Genomic DNA, 18089 nt, shown 5'->3' with positions numbered 1-18089 from the left:
CAGAAGACAATAACACAAATGCTTAGCACAAAGACAGTAAAGCTTTGTTTGTCAGCGTATACCTGCATGCTTGAAGCTTATTATATCATTGCTATTGCTTTTATTTCACTCATGTGTGGAATTTACAGGTGTGACAAAAGCAACGACATAGAAACACAACAGACACTCCCATCACTGTAACTTTAAACATGGATTGTTGTGAGCAAATTGCTCATTAACATCACAAAAGTTGTGTAATAGCTATGTCGTATCATTGTCTGCAAGATGTATTTCATCTGAAAGGAGCTTTAAACCATTAAGAAAGGGAACCACTGTGAATAATACATCAGCTGACAGGCAGATTCCACTTTTCCCATGATTTGTTTTGTTCACCTGTTCATCTGCTTTTTATCACACGAAATGTATCACTGAGGCTCCAAAAAGCTGGAAGCTAGAGCTGAATAGTTGGCTCAATACAAGTAATATTATTCAAACTGAGAATAATTATCACAATCATTATTTTAAATAAATAAGTCAGAATAAAAATGATTATACAACAGTGCAGTTTAAATGTGTTCAAACCTTTTCAACCTTTCCAAATTTCTAGTGATAAAAAAAATCAAATGACAACATATTGAAGTCGATTTCATTTATTTGCTTTTTGCCATCAGTCTACAATCAGTACACCATGATAACTGACCCCATGTAGTGTGTTGCTATTGAACTGAATCTGAAGCTGAGCAGTGTGTGTGGACCCTGTTCGAGCTCTGTCACAGGAGTCGCTTTCAGGATTGTGGTCAACGTCCATCACGGCAGTAAAAACCCACTGGTAGACACTGCAAGCTCACACTCCTCACTGTTCATTAGTTGTTTTATTTTTTTTTTTAAGTATTGCTCTTTGGGTTAACAGTTAAGATTCATGGAGGAGAGGTAGAAGAATGAAAAACAACTGGTGTTGCAGTTAGTTTGGAGGTGTCCTCTTGCAGATTTTTGAAACAGCATCATTTATCATGTCCAAGTCCATTTCCTTGACCAGGTGTGGCAACTACATAGAATAAGAACTGTTTCTCACTCCTCCAGTTGAGGTGTGGCAGGGCCATCAATAACTGAAAACCATAACAAAAAAGAGAGAATGCTGCAGTACAAGGTTGAAAAATATATGCTGGTGTTCTTATATAGCATCAAAATTTTAGCAGTTTTTATCTATTTCTGTTTTGGTGTCTAATATTGTACATTATTAACTCCAAGGCAGGTACAGTACCAGTAAAAAGTCTGGACCCACTTTCTCATTCAAGGGAATGGGAAGGTGTGTCCAGACTGGTGCTGTATATCAAAATGAAAATAGTTTCTATGTGACACACATAGCCCAATTAGCATTCCAGTCTGGAAAAACAGCACACATCACACCTTCCAGACGGTTGAAACCATTCATACAAACATCCCATAAACCTCAGCCTTCGCTGTAAGGATGCCAATTTCATATCTGGGCATTGGCTGGTATGAGGATATGGTCCCAGTACTTACAGGAACATGCACGAAACATTATTTTACAGGTCACTGTGACATAGGTATGAATAAACGACTTAACTGGTAGACCACATTCACCTCCGGGTAGGAAGAAATGTATTTTACATTTTACACTTGTAGTTATGAAACCCATATACGACAATAAAGTACAGGTGTGTGGTTTACACAATCATATTTTAGCTTTACTATCTATGCAACAGTCATGCGGCATGATTAGTCTGCTTCTACTTCTATGAAACAAATTAATATTAAAAATGCCTTCACTACTTGTATTAACTCTGTTAAGTACATTTAAACCTCAAATATAAATTCACAACTAGTAGCAGATAATTTAGATTTCAAAGAGTTGAGATTGGATGTTATGCCATACTCTCTATGCAGATCACTGACAGTTAGAGAATCAGCAGTGATTCACTCATCTACCTTTTCTTACAGACATGGAAAATCCCAGCAAGGCAATTTAAGAGTATATTTCAATGAGAGCATCTAATTGGTGTCTATAACTACTGCCACTATTTTGCATACAGATACAGAGAGTAGTCTGACTCGTAACTTGAATACAGACAAAAACATACCAGACTGCTGAAAAGACACACACACACACGCACACATACGCACATGAAGTATTCAAAGTTACACAAAGCCTGCATTGTAAAAACTGTCATCTTCGTAACTTGTTACTTCACATATATCAACTATCAAAGTCTCCAGTACGACCTGTTCTCCAGGACATCTTTTGACCAATCTTTGGCCTTTCTCTGTACACAAGTCATCACCCTTCTGAACAATATCTGTGGTATTTGACGCCCTGGCATCCATTATGCCCCGACTTAAACTTGTAACATTGACTGTTTGCCGTTCTAAGATGTCAAATTATCTGGAAAACAGTCAGTGTTTGATGACATTGTATAAGAGGACCATTATATCTTTGAGTCAATGAGGTATTTGTCTTGCTTAGCTGTGATGTCACCTTGTAAAGTCCTGCCACTGCTGACCTAAGCAGGTGAACAGAGGAGCAGTTTGTGACCTTTGTCATTGTTCGTTACTGCTTTTTCCATGATAGTGAATATAATTACCAAACAGACCAAACAAGTAATTCAACCGTAATATGTAATTGGCTAATAAATCACTCCGGAGCTCTACAATATGACAAACATCACCCATAGTAACACAAACACGTCTCTTGATATTAAACAGACTGAAATAGCACGCAATCTGCAATGCTTTAAGCTACTAAGAAATTCTCAAGAAACTGCCAGACATAACAAAAAGCACATATCCATCGCCTTCATAGACATACTTTAGTCCATTGTAATGTTGACAAAAGAATATGCATTGCAAAATACACGTGGTTATCTAATGTATGAGGATTTTGCTTTTTCATTCAACACTTTTTGACAGCCAGGGAGGGTCAAATTTTGATGGACATTCTGTTTGTCTGAACTACGCTGAACTAAATTCAGGGATTACTTTCATGCCTCAGAGTCAGTAGCATGTCCTGTTTAGTGTTGGAATGCTCTTAGTTACAAGGCACTGTCATAACAATGAAGTGATTATGTGTGTCACAGTGTGCATAAGGGGAGGTTTTTTTTTAATCTAATAAACCAGGGGAAAATAAACTATTTTGGCATCCTCATGCAGTCGTAAAAAAAAAAAAAAAAAAAAAAGTGAATGTCTGTTGTGGCAGAAAGCCTACCTTTCCTTGTAGTAGGAAGAGAGCAAAGTGCGGATCTCAACAGACAAATCCGGGACCACAACGCCTTCCCTGGGAGAAGAGGGTGTAACTGAACAAGAAGAAGAACAAAAAAGGCAAACAGGAAGAGGAGTCACAAAGACAGCACTGTCAATTTACCCCATTACACATATCAGACTCAAGATCGAATAGTTTAAACATCTCCCTTTGTGTCTGGTAATGTTTTGAACGGACTGATAGCAGTTGATTACGGGGAATTCAGAGAAACCTTTCTATTTCCTTTACTGAATTATTTAGTTTTCTCTTCCTTCCAAGACATTTTGTCCCACATCTTATCTTAATGATTGGAATGCTCTTAGAAAAGAACATATTGTTATTCAAAAAACATGCCCACATTTTAGTGGGTTCTGGGTTGCTGCTATAGAGTGTAGCTGTATATATATTCTGATCAGCATGACTGGTTATTTGTTTAGCAAGTGTTGGAGATAATGCACTTATTCACAATGAACGTTTGACTTGTTTGCCCAGGTCATTGTTGGGCAGCATTATTTATCTCTGTTAGATCCTGCTATTTACTGAAACCGGTTTGTCTACTTCGAGGCCAGGCGTCACTCTAGCTTTCTGCAGATAAGAACAAAGCACGTACAAATGAGGCATAACATTTCATCTCTCATTATTTTGCCAGAATGTCTGGTATGGAGGGACAGATGTTTCAGCCTAAGTAGGACATTCTGATACAACCATTGATACATATGACATATTTATGCAAGTTTTAGCTTCTTAACTAAAAATCATGTCGTATTTTTGCTTAACATTTTTGAGTGCATGCAATACAGTTTTAGATTTTGTGATATTTTCCCCTCCTATTCCAGGCAGCCATTACCTTCCTTTCATTTCCACATGATATGAAAATTATAGCAGACATATGAAGCTTTCTTGAGTTGTGTAGTCAGTCACAGTAAAGACTGCCATGAATCTAGTATAATCAATAATTTTAGTTATTTTTAGTTTAATTTTTAGTTAAAAATGGTGCACATGTCTACTTGTATGTGAAAGGGGTCGCTCATAGTAACGAACCCACACCTCACCACCATCATCAACAGTTTTCGGTTGCAGCAGACAGCTGTCTTCAACAGAAAAAACAGATAAACCCACTGTAAGCTAACAGCCCAGTACCAAACAGTACACAGACAAAGTTAGCGACTAGCTAGCAAACACAGTGGAGCATTTAGCTGCTAAAGAGGCAGATATTTCCTTCAGGAGTTGGTGGAAAACAAAACAGAGCTAAATAGGAGAGTGAATACTGGTCTTTCATCAGATGGCCAGAAACAACTATAAATACATGCTAATGCAGCTCCATTTTTTGCTGGATGTGTATATAGGCAACGTTTTGCCATGTCTGCCATGTCATCTTAAAAGAATAGTAAAAAATAGTAAAAAAAAAATCACTTATTGCAGGTTTAATTTATCATTTATGCAGTTTAAATGCAGATGGATTTGAAAAGCCTTCACTGCATTTATAATGTAACTCTGACACAAGTAAAAGCAGACTTTGCTGTCCGTGATGGAGGCTACTCAAGCATATTCTAAGAGATGCTAAGAGTCTGGAAAAAGATTTTAATATGTGCAGAAATTGATGGAAACCAATGGAGGCCTGGAATGGATCAGAAAATACATTCAAACAAGCACCGCGTTGTACAAAACGGTGAGTTGGGATGTGAAGTTGTGGATTTCATGATAATCATTTTTCGTATTCCTTTAAGGCTTTGAGAGTAGCAGTGTGACCACAGTACATGATGCAGGTGTCACTCCATTTGTGTCGGACTACCTATTTCATGGTATAGCGATCCCTGCTTCAACGTGATGGATTTCCTGGAGCTCGGCATTTCAATCTTCATGAAATCTTCACAACACTGCTTCCACTGGTCTGCAGAAAATATGCAGTACATATTAAAAAGAGATTATTGGCAAAGCTTTTATTCTACTATCATCTACTGTCACTCTGCAATTAAGCTGTCAGTTTATGTTGTAGTTGGCGAGCTGTCAGTACCTCAATGCTTGCTGTCAACCTATAGAGATGATCATACTGTACTACCTGTCATAACACACAGGTGTACCAAGTGTAAGTCATCAGTGATAGTTCATCTCGTATATTGGATAATGTGTCTTTTGCTCTCTTTAGGGGTTTTTTCCTTGTACCACTTTCAGATTCACACAGTTGTAAACGCATTAAGATACTACCCACTGTAGGTCATAGCATCAATGGTCGGTTGTGCAGAAACAGAAAGTATACGTGCATCGTGTATCGTCATGGCTCTTGCTGCTTTATGCTAAGTCGTACATTGAAACTTGTAGGATGTATATCATGGAAGTCCCTGTAATAAAAGCGGATTTCACAAAGACAGACTGTCTTTCAGAGTTTCTTCTCAAATCACATATGTATACATACGGATTCAGTGTCTATGTCAGACAAAGAGCCCCGCACACTGCCAAACAGTCATTCTTATAGCCTACTTGCAGCCACGCCTGTCACAGGATGCTCTGGAACAATCTGTGATCTGTCAGTTCCACACTCTCCGGCTGCACTGTCAGCAAACGTCAAAAAACAAGATTAGGTTCCGTCTGACATCCTCTTATCCTAAGCACATTTGAGTACATCCACAGATATGAGAGTGCGCAATCATCTTTCAAGTTGAAACTGTCCACTTGACATGTATAACAAAGTATTACCAGATAAGGAGGCTCATTTTCCACTTCAATGACCTTTGGCTTGTTTTTCTTTTACACATGTTGGGAGATTAAACTAAGTAAAAGGACGAAGAAGAAGAAAAAGAAGAAGAAGAAGAAGTAGAAGAAGAAGAAGAGGATTTCTGAGATTCCTGAGATAGTAAACACACAGTGTTTTTTACCAAGTCGTGCAGATCCGCCGCTGTGCTACACTATTTGGTTGGTAGTCAAACTAGCTGAATGTTGTAGATAACAAACAGCTGTATTACTTGTTCTGTATCTCAGTGGGTAGGCTGTTTCCTAATGTAAGGCTGTGTGAAATGCTGCATTTATAACAGAAGTTAGTTAACCTACTTGGATTAAAATCCCTGCTGTACTGGCTGGAGGCTACTAGAGATAGGACTGCAAATATATGCCTCTCTGCAGTATAAATATATATGTCATTCATCTTCATCTTCCCTCTACTTAGTCTAATCTCCAAAGTACTGTATGTAAAAGAAAAATGAGCAGACTTTTATCCCACCGCTTTCAATGTACCACTAAGAAGAGAGAAGCAAGAGCCACAACAGAGCTCTTAATGTTTCACAAGCGACCGCTGTGCTATGAACTAGATAGTATCTCTATATGCAAATACAATTGTGTGAAAGTGGTGCAAAGTGCAAAAGACGCATTATCCTATAGATGTTACTATGATGCCTCTCCATGTGTTCACAGCATTTAAACATTAATGTATCTTGTTGACCTAATTATCAGAATAGTTATTTGTGTTCTGCTGAATTTTGTGTCTTTGCAGCCTTTATCATAACTGAGAATTGGATCATTTCCATGGCTTCACAGGTAAAACAGTGAGCCTGAATGACAGCTCCATGCAGATACATCTACAAGTCAACTCACGGATCTTGGCAAACCAAAGCAAGGCTAACATATCCCCCAGATACAAGTCATTTGATACTAATGAAAAATGAATAATAGCAGTGACGTAATGGGAAATGTACTCACTGTCATACAAGTGATCTTTACACACCTGTATACAGATAGGTGTGTGGGAGACTAAGCCATGAGCAAAATGACAAAGAATTAACTCCCACACACTGTTGTTAGGCGTTGTGCACTTGTAAATCCCTGATGAGGGTCAATGTAGCAAAACGTACCGATTGATTAAATTTAGCGTTAGTGTGCTGTGACATTTTTCTGTACTTTGCAGTTTGCACTGATAACATACAGATCATTTCTTTCCAGAGTAAAATGATAAGTGCAAAGACAGTTAAACAGTAAACAAAAGATTGCTGACAAACACACCCTTGTTAACACCGAGGAGTGGCACATTCACCACATTCATCTATTCACACAATATTGCTGTGGTAACAGGTTCAAAAGAGACATTCGCAAAACAAAAGCAATTGTTTAAGAAACACATTTTATATCCATTTCAAAAATGGATATTGCTCTCTGCAAACACAAGATTTATTCCATATCTTAAATCTAAGAAATGCATTAAGGCATGAAGAGAATGCAGAAATAGCCCGGAGGTGCACAGTATCTAATTCATGCTATAGATGACTTACCCTTAGTTATCTCCATGGTACAGATACCTAAGAGACTTGCAAAGATATGCAAAATTTTCCACAAATGTTTAGATGCAAAGCACCTTGTGAACCTGACTTCTCTTTCTTCCCCCACTCAGTCAGTCAAAGTCACAGGGACTCCTATGAGACTTAAAGTAAATACAGTTTATTCAATATAAATCAACTGCTCAACTGAGAATCTTCAGTATTACACCTACCACCTCTTACTAAACTTGAGACAAGGATCCGGTAGAAGTTACATACCCATGGATTATTATAGTTTCAGGTATGTGTGTGCAATAAAAATTAATTACCCTAAGGTCTTTTGGACACGCTCCTTCAATAATATTTGCTTGTTTAACAACACTGACACATCTGAAGCCAGTGTCGAATATGTATTTTTCTCTGATCATGATGCTGTCTGTGTGACCTTTAAATGGGCAAAGTTTCTAAAGGGAGGGTAGGCAAGGCACAACGAGAGAACTTTGCTTCTATAACACGCAAGGGAGCACACAGGGAATTTGCATGTAGATAATAGTATCAGAGTTGCTGGCAAATTGCTGTGACTGTATGATTTAATGAGACAGGGTGACAGTTTCTCAAGTCTTTGCTGTCTGTGTTAAACTGTGACACATAATATATATATATATATATATATATATATATATACATAATACCACACAATTATTGTCACATTGTAGCAGACAATCAAGAATATATGTGTCTTCCACTGGTTTTCATAAATATGCACTGTGAGGAATGTCCCTCTAATATTCACATATTTTAATGGAAATCCTGCGTTCCAAGGAAGTTCTCTAATTCAGCAACTTACTTCCCTAAACTTTAAAGTGACGTCAAGTATCTGATTTAGTTTTATTATTTATTTATTTTCTAATTTGTTTATTCTGATATATGTGATATAATGATTATAGTGATAATGGGGTAACAATAAGTATCAATATCTATATTGTTTTTTATTAATATTGTTGATGGTGGACTGAACAGCTGCAGGGTGTGGGCAGCTGTATGCTAACAAGTTTATCATATCCATTTAAAAGGTGATTATATGCTTGTTTCCACAGTCCCCAAATGGCAAAAATACTGTTATTGCAGGTTTAAAACTACTCTTGACTATGCCTGCCACTACCGATTCAACCAAGGGTCATTCCCACAGGTTTAAAGGTTTAAAAAAAGTCCCTTGAATAACAAGAACTTTCAATTCAGTCACATGTTTGATACCTGTAGTGCCAGAATTCCAACAAATACAACGGGAAGTTTCCACGGGTGGGAAGCCAACGAGGGATCGTATCAGTTAAATGCAGAACAGCAAAACAACATGCCAGGAATTATTTGCCAGCATGTAAAGCTGAGAAAACCAGAGTTATCTGCTTTACAGTGTGACTTTGTAGACTTCTAAGTAAAAACTTGCAATGCGTCAGTGTCATAAGACAAGACTGTAGAAAACTGGTGCTGGCTGAAATGTCATGATTATGTTTGGGCATCACCGTAAGCAAAACAAGTTGAGAGCACCACTCCCCCTAGCCATTGTCTCCTTTCCAGCTTACAATATGTTGAACTACAATACTGTTATTGCTTACTGTCATACCTCAAAAGACGTCACATATCGCAAGTGTCTCACTGGTGCCAGATTGATGATTATATTCATATAACACAATAGAGGCTGACCTCAGAGAGTATGTTATACGGGTTAGGTTAATTAATACGTTAACTTCAGAATTATCAGATCAGTCAGACATAAAACAAATATTTTGATTGTGACACTCACTTTGCACAAGAGCATGCAGGTTTAACTGATGCAACGAACATGTCATCAAAGAATGTCGTCTTGCAGGTATAAGCGGGTATATTTTTACTCTTTTAAAATGCATTCACAAAGCCTGATAAACATCCCCTCTAACTATTTCCAAGTTTCAGTTGAGTATGAGCCAAGGCTGCAGCCAAATTTTTAATAAAGTTGTAATTATAACACCACTCGACTGTGTTTTGTTGTCGTATAAACAGTTAATCATATAAAGAAAAATGGAGAAAAAAAATGGCAACTTTCATGTTACTTGCAAATTGGACCTTGCCAAACTATTTCATGTGAAAATACAGACAACTCAAAACAAAATAAAACAAATTCAGTTGAGATATATGCAACTTCTCCTGTCATGGAACATTAAAAGCTTGAAATAATTTGGCACAATTGTGATACCCTGGGCAGGGAGCCAACTGCAGTCTGTTACACAATGGTGACATTAGACAAACAGGCGATTGAGAAACACGCATGGAACAAGATTGTTAATACATTTCTTCAGAATTCAGAATTGGCAATTACGCATGGTTTACGTTACTGGTAAAAAAAATCAAATGAGCGTGGAAAACCGTTACAGAGAGCTTTAAGGTGCTCAGGGGCATGTGTCACATATGTGTTAAAAGGGCTATAGCATCTGGTTGGAAACACTAGTTCTCCCTCCTGCCAACTTTTTCTTTCATTTCAGTTTATGTATGTCATTCATGTTGTTGTTGTCCAGTTCATGTTGCTGTTGTGTGATTTCGTTGTTTTGTTGTTCTTGTTTTCACTGTCTTGCCAAGAGTTAGATTAAAAGATTAATATGACTCTCATGTCTGTAGGATAAATATGATGCTGCTGCCAGTAGCAGATTAGCTTAGCTAAGCATGAAGACTGGAAACAGAAGGAAACAGCTAGCTTGGCTCTCGCCAAAGGTAAAGAAAAATGTGGCTACCAGCACCTCTAAAGCTCAGTAGTTAACACATTATATGCCATACTTTTTCCTGGCCAGACCAGTGATGTCCTGGGGTTTAAGCTGGTTGCCTGACAACCTCATGGTGACGACAAGTGTGTAGAAGTCACCGCTCCTGGCCAAGAAATAGTCCAGCACATAAAAATCTGAAAAACCTCAACTAGACAGTTTTACACTTTGAATTTTGTACAGATTAAACTAGCGAGATGAATAACGTGTTATTTAGTTAGCTGTACAGGTTCTCATTACCTTTGGACAGAGCCAGGCTAGCTGTTTCCCCTGTTTCCAGTCTTTATGCTAAGCTTTAATGGACAAACGTGAGAGTGGTATCTATTCTCATCTAACTCTCTGCAAGAAACCTCTGTCAGGTAGATTTTGTTTTCAGTCCTGTTTATTTTTTGTCTATTTGTTAAATGCCAAGATGTCTTTAAAAATCTCATGTTATAAGTCATTAGTTCTGGGTGCAGATGTGCCTCAAGGTGGATATCCATGAACTCATAAACTACCGTATCTACTTGCATAATCAAATAATTCTACTTTAATGCAGACACAGAACAATATCAAATAAAAATGTTCCCAACATTTTTATAATTGTAATAACACATATAGAAGATTATGAGATCTTGGCAGAAGCATGATCTCTCTGACTGCTTTCTAGCATTAAGACGGTGTCTCTTCTGTTGTGTGTGCACCCTATGCTGTGCCATAGACCGTATAAAAATAATGAACGTAGCCACCGTGACGTCACCCATTGGTTTGTGGACTCCTGTTTTGAAGCCTCGAGTTTGGCATTTTGACCGTTGCCATCTTGTTTTTATTTGGAGCCAGAAGTGATGAGAAGTGACCATATTTACACAACAGCGTGGAGCTGGGGAGGAGCTCCCCAGGGTCCAACTACAGCACCTTACGCACTGCTTTGGCCGACTTGTCAATCACAAAGTAGCCACGCCCTAAAGCATACCCTGCTTTATCGTCTATTTTACTCTAAATGAACATCATGCTGTATGGAAGAAGATTTGAAACTAGCGATTGAGACCATAAATTCATTAGGAAACTGTTAACTGAGGTAATAAATCAAGTAATTGAGTAATTCAGGGTCATTTTCCCATAGACTTCTATACAAACAGACTTCTTTTTGGAGACAGTGGAGTCACCCCCTGCTGGCCATTAGAGAGAATGCAGGTTTAAGGCACTTCCACATTGGCTTCACTTTTCAGACTTGGAGCTGTCCGCTTGTGCTGTACTTGTCACTCAGATCTGGGTTTGCCAAAGCATTTTCTAATTAATCGTGACACTAAAGCAGCCACTCCACCAGCCTCCTTGGACCATAGCCTAAATTCACACACAAATATCATTGTAGTATGCTCACAAATTTTGAGCTGCTCTGCCAACTAACAAACAGACAAATAGGGCAACGGTAACTTCCTTATAATAATCCACTCATCAAGCAGCTTTTCTAGTAGTTAGTTGTAGAGACAGGAGTGTATAAGGGTTCTTGGGGTTAAAATAATACAAAATTTGTTCATTCAGGCCTCACTCATATTATAGATGTGCTGCCAGAGAGCCTCGGTCCAGCGCTGCGTGTCTTCAGGTGTGTGCGTGGTCAGCATGTAGGTTTCTTCCTCTCTTTGCTGTTTACTGATGTATATAGTCTGGCATTGGGCAGAATCTCTCTCTGACACACAGACAATGGTATCCTGACAGAAAATAAACACACATATTTTCACATCGAATTATTCAGAAAAACAAGGCTGCTTGAACACGTGACAAAGTACCAAAGGAGTGTTTTTCTTAGTAAGATCCATATAGGCTTAAATGTCTTTTACTAAAATAACAAAATAATCCAACAGCTTGAACTACAATTCTATAGAATCTCACAGCTGACAGAAAAACATATACAAACATATCAGCTGTAGGAGTACATTTGAATACTCTACAGTTTATTTTACTTTTTTACGTTTTTTTTACATTTTAACAACTTTATATACCATAAGGTTCCCAACCTAGGGGTCAACTCCAAAGGGTCACAAGATAAATCTGAGGTGGCATTAGATGATTAATGGGAGAGGGATGAAGGGAAAAAAAAGTTCTGCTACAAAAGTTTGTATTCATACACAATCTGGGAAGTTTAGAGGGGAAATTATTAATTAGTGGAACTGCTAACAACTCATATACATCTGAAACATGAACCAAGCCAAAAATGTTGGGAACCACTGATTTAATCCATACGAGTGTGTTGTATTTTATAAGGTTATCCACTGTTTTGATGTAAAATCTTACTCTATTAAGTAGTAACTATAGCTGTCAAAGAACTGTAGTAGGGTTAAAAGTACAATATTTCCCCCTGACATGTAGCAGAGTAGAAGTATAAAGTAGCATAAAATGGAAACGCTCAAATAAAGTACAAGTACCTCAAAATTGTATAGTGCTTGAGTAACTGGATTTGTATTGTTTTATTGTGTGTAATAAGGTGTAAGTCTTAAAAGGTAATTTTCTTATTGTCATATCTGTGGTATGATGGTAAAAGAACTTCCGTAATGCAACAGGGTACAATTAAATTAGGACGGAATTACCTCTTTAAATTAATATGTTCAACAAGGTGTGACAAGAATGAATCAGGTTTAAAGTGCATAAATAATTTCAATCTTCAGATGCTCACCACCACAATGGCTTTCCTCTCCTAGGACATTTTTCATTAATTCACCAGTGCTCTCTGGTGGCCTCAGCACGTTATTGTAATCAACATGATAAAAAAAACAAACATAAATGAATCCATCTCTTTATTCATGAGACTTTGCTCACTCAGAACCAACCTTTTTGATGGGGATTAGAAGTAACGGCTTGTCCTCAGACTCCAGGTCTTCTTGACTCTGATAGCAGAGAAGACTTTGCCCCCTGAGGACAGCGTAGACATTTTCCCAGCAATTAAGGTCCTCTTTAAGCTGAATAAGAGCAGGGAGTAAAGTGATACTGTGAATGATAATGTGATATTAAAAAAAAAAAAATCACAAAGCAGGATAATATATGATAATCCAGTCACCTTGACCTTGAGTTGCCCACTTGTGACTGGCTGAATCATGCAGAGAGGCTGAGCAACAAAACGACAGCACATATTGCCATACAGAGGCAACCAGAAGGGACTATCCTCTGCAAAACAAAAGAGAAGAAGGGTTCATTTTCAGGAGAGGTGAGGAGACAAGAAGAGGAGATGAGAGGAAACTCACCTGTTGCTGCTAGTGACAAATCGTGCGTCTTGAAACCATCCTGGACATGTTCGATTCTCAGTATTGTGTGAGCCAACAGGTTATACTTAGGCCCCCTTCAGACAGAAAGCATTGGGCAAAATCAAACTTTTTTTCTATGTGATACTCAGTCATAAAATATTTCCCTTTGTGTTTGTTTCAGGGAGAATTCTATTGTCATCCTCACAGTGCAGAGAGGTCAGCGGATAAAGGAGGGGACACACTTCCAGGTCCTGCTTCTCCTCCGCTGGAAATGGATCCACAAATAGCTGCAGACTCAAATGCAGCACGGATCTTTTTACCTGAGGAGCATCCCAGAGAACCCCCCAGCAGGCTCATTCTCCTGGGTCCTAGAGCCCCCAGGGAGAAATCCTCAACCACACAACTGCTGTACAGCTCCACACGAAGTTGAAACTCTGGTCCTACATCACTGCTGCTCAAACACACACACAGACACATTTACACAAGAGCATACAAAATGTCTTTAAATTGAAAAATGGACAAAATCTGAACCTTTAGAGGACATTTACAGGTCTATATTTTTTATTCTGGGTCTCTTCAGGAATATCTTTTCATGATTTACAGTCCAAAAAAACTTGTTATTTATCTTATACTGGCTCTTTATGCAGCCCCTCAGTTCAGCCTCAGTTTGAAACAGGCTGTTTTAGCTCCTGTCTCTTTAAGGCAGACTTCCGCCAGCTCCAGAGACTACTTAAACAAACTATAGTAGTTGGATTTTGCTTCTTTTCCCCTCAAAATATAAACTTCTCAAATACATCTGGACATGTTCGAGCCCAAATCCGATCCGAAATATGCCGGTGAACACCATGAACAAGCCAGGAAAAACTGTAGCAACAACTTTAGCAACAAAGGCTACAGATTGGATGTTTGTGGGCATGCATGAATGACCTGATGTCAGTTCGATGGGGAAATAGAGGTAACTTTGCAAATGGAGCATTCAGAGCACACTGAAGTTCTGGCTTTTGACTTGCTGGTTTTGGAGTTTTGACCAAGGTTAACATAGACATCTGACATTATAACAGTATATAAATGACAGATGATCACAAAAAGCATGATATGTCCCCTTTGAAAAGTTGTGACTTACAATATAATAGTGTCTTCAAAGCAGATGTCAGTTAAAGTCCTGTCTACCATCACCAGATCAGTGTCATGGATCTCTGTGCCGCACTGAAGCAGGCAGAACACAGCACAGCGATGTAGCTCTGCAAGCAAAGAGAGGATGTGTAGAGTCCAAATTGCAATTAATTCTGAAGTTCTTAAAGTACCATGAATTTGTCTTTTTCCTGTAATGACATCCACTCAGGCGAGTCAGGTACCAGAGGGGGTAGGCAATAATTTCAGTCTTTGCAGTGCCTGCAGATCCACATAATTCCAATAGACATTAGTGCAATCAGCTCCCTTGATCGCACATTTCAGAGTAGTACTTACCTCCTTTATTTTTGAAGTACTCTGAGTCTTTCCACATGAGTGGAATTCGCAGGTCTATAAATGCAATTTATAAAGTTAGAAATATAAAAGCCAAGTTCAGATTTGTTCATAAATTAGTACCGAGGTGTGTCAACACTCACCTGAAAGGGCTACTTTTCCCATACACTGTACTAGATCATCAGATGGCCTGTAGTAAAAGACATTGATCATCTATCCAACAGTTCACTCATATTGACTCTATAGGGGATGGACAAAATAACAGGAACACCAATGCAATCCAGTACAACAACAACACCACTATCTACAGCCTCAAAAAGAATACCTTAGAGTTGAATCAACACATCTCTTACACATGATCACTCAAGGTTGTTGTATTGGACTTCAGTACAAAGTGTCCATCGTGTTCTACATTCATACATTAAAAATACATATAAATACTCTGTGCATGTGTGTTATGTTACATGCATGTGAATTGTAATCATATCAATAAGTTAAACACACAAACATTGGCTAGTTTTGAAAGGGGGGCACTCACAAATGGATCAAGACAATTAGCTTGTCTGACCTCTAGTGGCCGTTAGGAGGCATTGCAATATCCACAAACAACTAATGCACTTTCTACCCCTCTGCAATACAGCTGAACTGTATAATATCCCTTTATATCTCTCTTTACTGATCTATTTTATACAATCTACTATCTACCCATACATACAACAAGTCCTTGCACTCCATCTAACCTGCGTCCCGCTCTCTGTAGGATTTGAGCTTTCCTCATCCTCTGGAGTTGACTAAGCAAGGCCAGGATACGGGTATTGCATGTTAACAGGCTCTTGGAGGCCTCCAGGGCCTGGTCTCTTTGGGAACAAGCTGCAAGTAGTTTACTGGCCCCCTCCCGCATTCGCACCTCCCTCTCAATCTCCTTCAGCACCTCCTCATCCTGTCAGAGATTAGTGGAGAAAAAGAACATTAAAAATAATCAACATATTCTTTTGACTAAAAAGAAAGAGAGTTGAACAGCTCAGATGGCTTGGAGGCTGGTACTGAGAATTGTCTGATTTCCAGGAACCAAAGAGTCAGATAGACAGTGAAAACACAATTAGACTGCAATTTTATCCATGCTAGAGGCAAGTCTCTAGGGACGGTAATGTTGGTCTGACATTTGGGTTGGTCCAGACTTAAATATTTCATCAATTATTGGATGACATAATAATTTGTTCAGAGTCACAGTCCCTGAAGAATGACACCTACTGACTTTGATAATCCCATGAATCTTCCTTTAGCACAACCTTTTTGTTTTTCAGTGTTGGTCTGGACAGCAGACGGTGGACGGTGTCATCAGGTCAAATTTTCACTTATTGGTGAAATATCTTAACATTTATACTTGATTGACTAGCACAAAATATTGCACAGGTGTAACAGACAATTAATCCTAATGAATTAAAGTAATTGGTATATGACTAAATACCTGCAAAACTAAAGCTATTCCTAGCTAATGTTAGTAAATTAACACACTAAACCAAATTGAAAATTATAAGCATTATACTTGTTAAACATCACTATGTTAGGATTGTCACTGTGAGCTTAAGTTAGAATTTAGTTCAAAACATGGCAGTACAGCCCCACAGAGCTGCTCGCAAGGCTGCAAACTCATTAGTCATTTGTCACAGTTTGAGGGAATATGATTAGAAATCCCAAATTCCAATTCCTTTCGATTATACATAGTAATAAGTATCAGCCTTGCACTTTTAAAAGACCTTACTGGTCCTTGTGGCAGCAGGTGTCAAACGCCCACACCTGTTACATACTGTAATGGCCTAGAACCCATGGAGTGCCGTGAGTTAAATTGGTACATCACATTAATCCCTGGATATGGTCCAGCTGGCAGAGCTCCATGACTAAACTGATCTCGGCTGAGGTAAATAGATCACAGAGCAATGAGAAATGTTACATTTTTCTTTGTAACAACATATTTGGTTATTATTTAATAAGTAAACAGAACAACACTGTGTGGAGCAATCAAAAACTAATGCCAAAGTCCATGTGCTGATGATGGAATTTATTGATAATCCACTTAGTGGTACGTTTCCTAATGAGCTTCTCATAGGGGAGTCTTTAGTTAGTGCTGTTTTATTTATTATTTCATTATGTGGACATTATAATGTATTGTAATAATGATTATGCGTAAATTGTTAAGAGCCTGATTTAACTAGATTTTTATCATTAGAAATACACTGTGGTCCTCTGAATATACCATCAGTCAGTTGATACACTTTAAGTGAATCTACTGTGAATATCAGCATGAAGTAGTCTCATAATTTACTTTAATATAATGAACAAAGCCTCAACATCAATGTTATACAAGACTTTTAGACTTGTTTCACAACAGACATCATTCTACATAGTGTTCTCTGGTGGTTAATACCACACCTTTTTGGACACGTGTCTTTTGAGGTTTCCCATGCTTTAACAATCCATACATGTTAGATGAAGTTTTGAAGTTCAGCTTTAGGGATCAGGAGGTTGTTGCATAATTCAGTCACGTTCACTGAGCCTAAGCCTTGATGGTATGTTGTGTTTTGTTCAGAATAGATCCCAAATAATTACATAACTTAAAGTTCACGCAAATGACGCAGCGAAAACCTTTAATGATTCATTTGTGCTATATTAGAATAATTTATATTTATTATAGTCCCAAGAGCACACTGGAAAGTGATGGTCAAATTAATTAGTGGGTTTGTTACAGATAATTTATTATTAATTATGGTGTTTGTTTTTACTATTAGTTTTTCAAGGAAAAGCAATGATTTGTAATGTTAAAATAATTACTACTTTTTTGATCAGAAAATACTTATTCTAACATGTTGAATTATCTTTAAAATAAGACAATTGTTAAAGGCAATATTTCACTTACCTTTAATTTTAAAAAAACAAAACAATCACAAATGCATTTCTGTACCAGACCACGCTATGAACACCTGTAATAAATTCCTCAGAAAGTTAAAAAAAAATACAAAAATCATCTTCTTTCACTGACCTGGATGTTCATGTTCCTTCTGTGCAGTGTCTCAGTAGTCTGCTCCCGTCTCTGCGCTGTCATCAGGCAGTACAGTGAGTGAACTGACTAATCTCACAGCTGACTGAA

At 38.0% G+C, this 18089-nt stretch overlaps 1 protein-coding gene across 1 annotated transcript; it reads right to left on the bottom strand.

Moving 5' to 3' along the window:
• Positions 1-631: 631 nt before the first annotated feature.
• LOC121886145 (rhotekin-like) lies at positions 632-18044 on the bottom strand. Its single transcript, XM_042396074.1, has 13 exons — positions 17982-18044; positions 15685-15884; positions 15088-15134; positions 14948-15001; positions 14604-14721; positions 13686-13931; positions 13481-13575; positions 13297-13403; positions 13070-13198; positions 11794-11953; positions 5028-5126; positions 3203-3290; positions 632-1085 (listed from the first exon to the last, which is right to left on the bottom strand). The coding sequence occupies exons 1-13, from the start codon at positions 18042-18044 to the stop codon at positions 1079-1081; spliced, it is 1413 nt and encodes a 470-aa protein (XP_042252008.1). The 3' UTR covers positions 632-1078.
• Positions 18045-18089: the final 45 nt, after the last annotated feature.

The sequence above is a fragment of the Thunnus maccoyii genome, chromosome 19 (genome assembly GCF_910596095.1).
Source record: "Thunnus maccoyii chromosome 19, fThuMac1.1, whole genome shotgun sequence".
Taxonomy (NCBI): domain Eukaryota; kingdom Metazoa; phylum Chordata; class Actinopteri; order Scombriformes; family Scombridae; genus Thunnus; species Thunnus maccoyii.
This window is presented reverse-complemented; position numbering and strand designations above follow the sequence as displayed.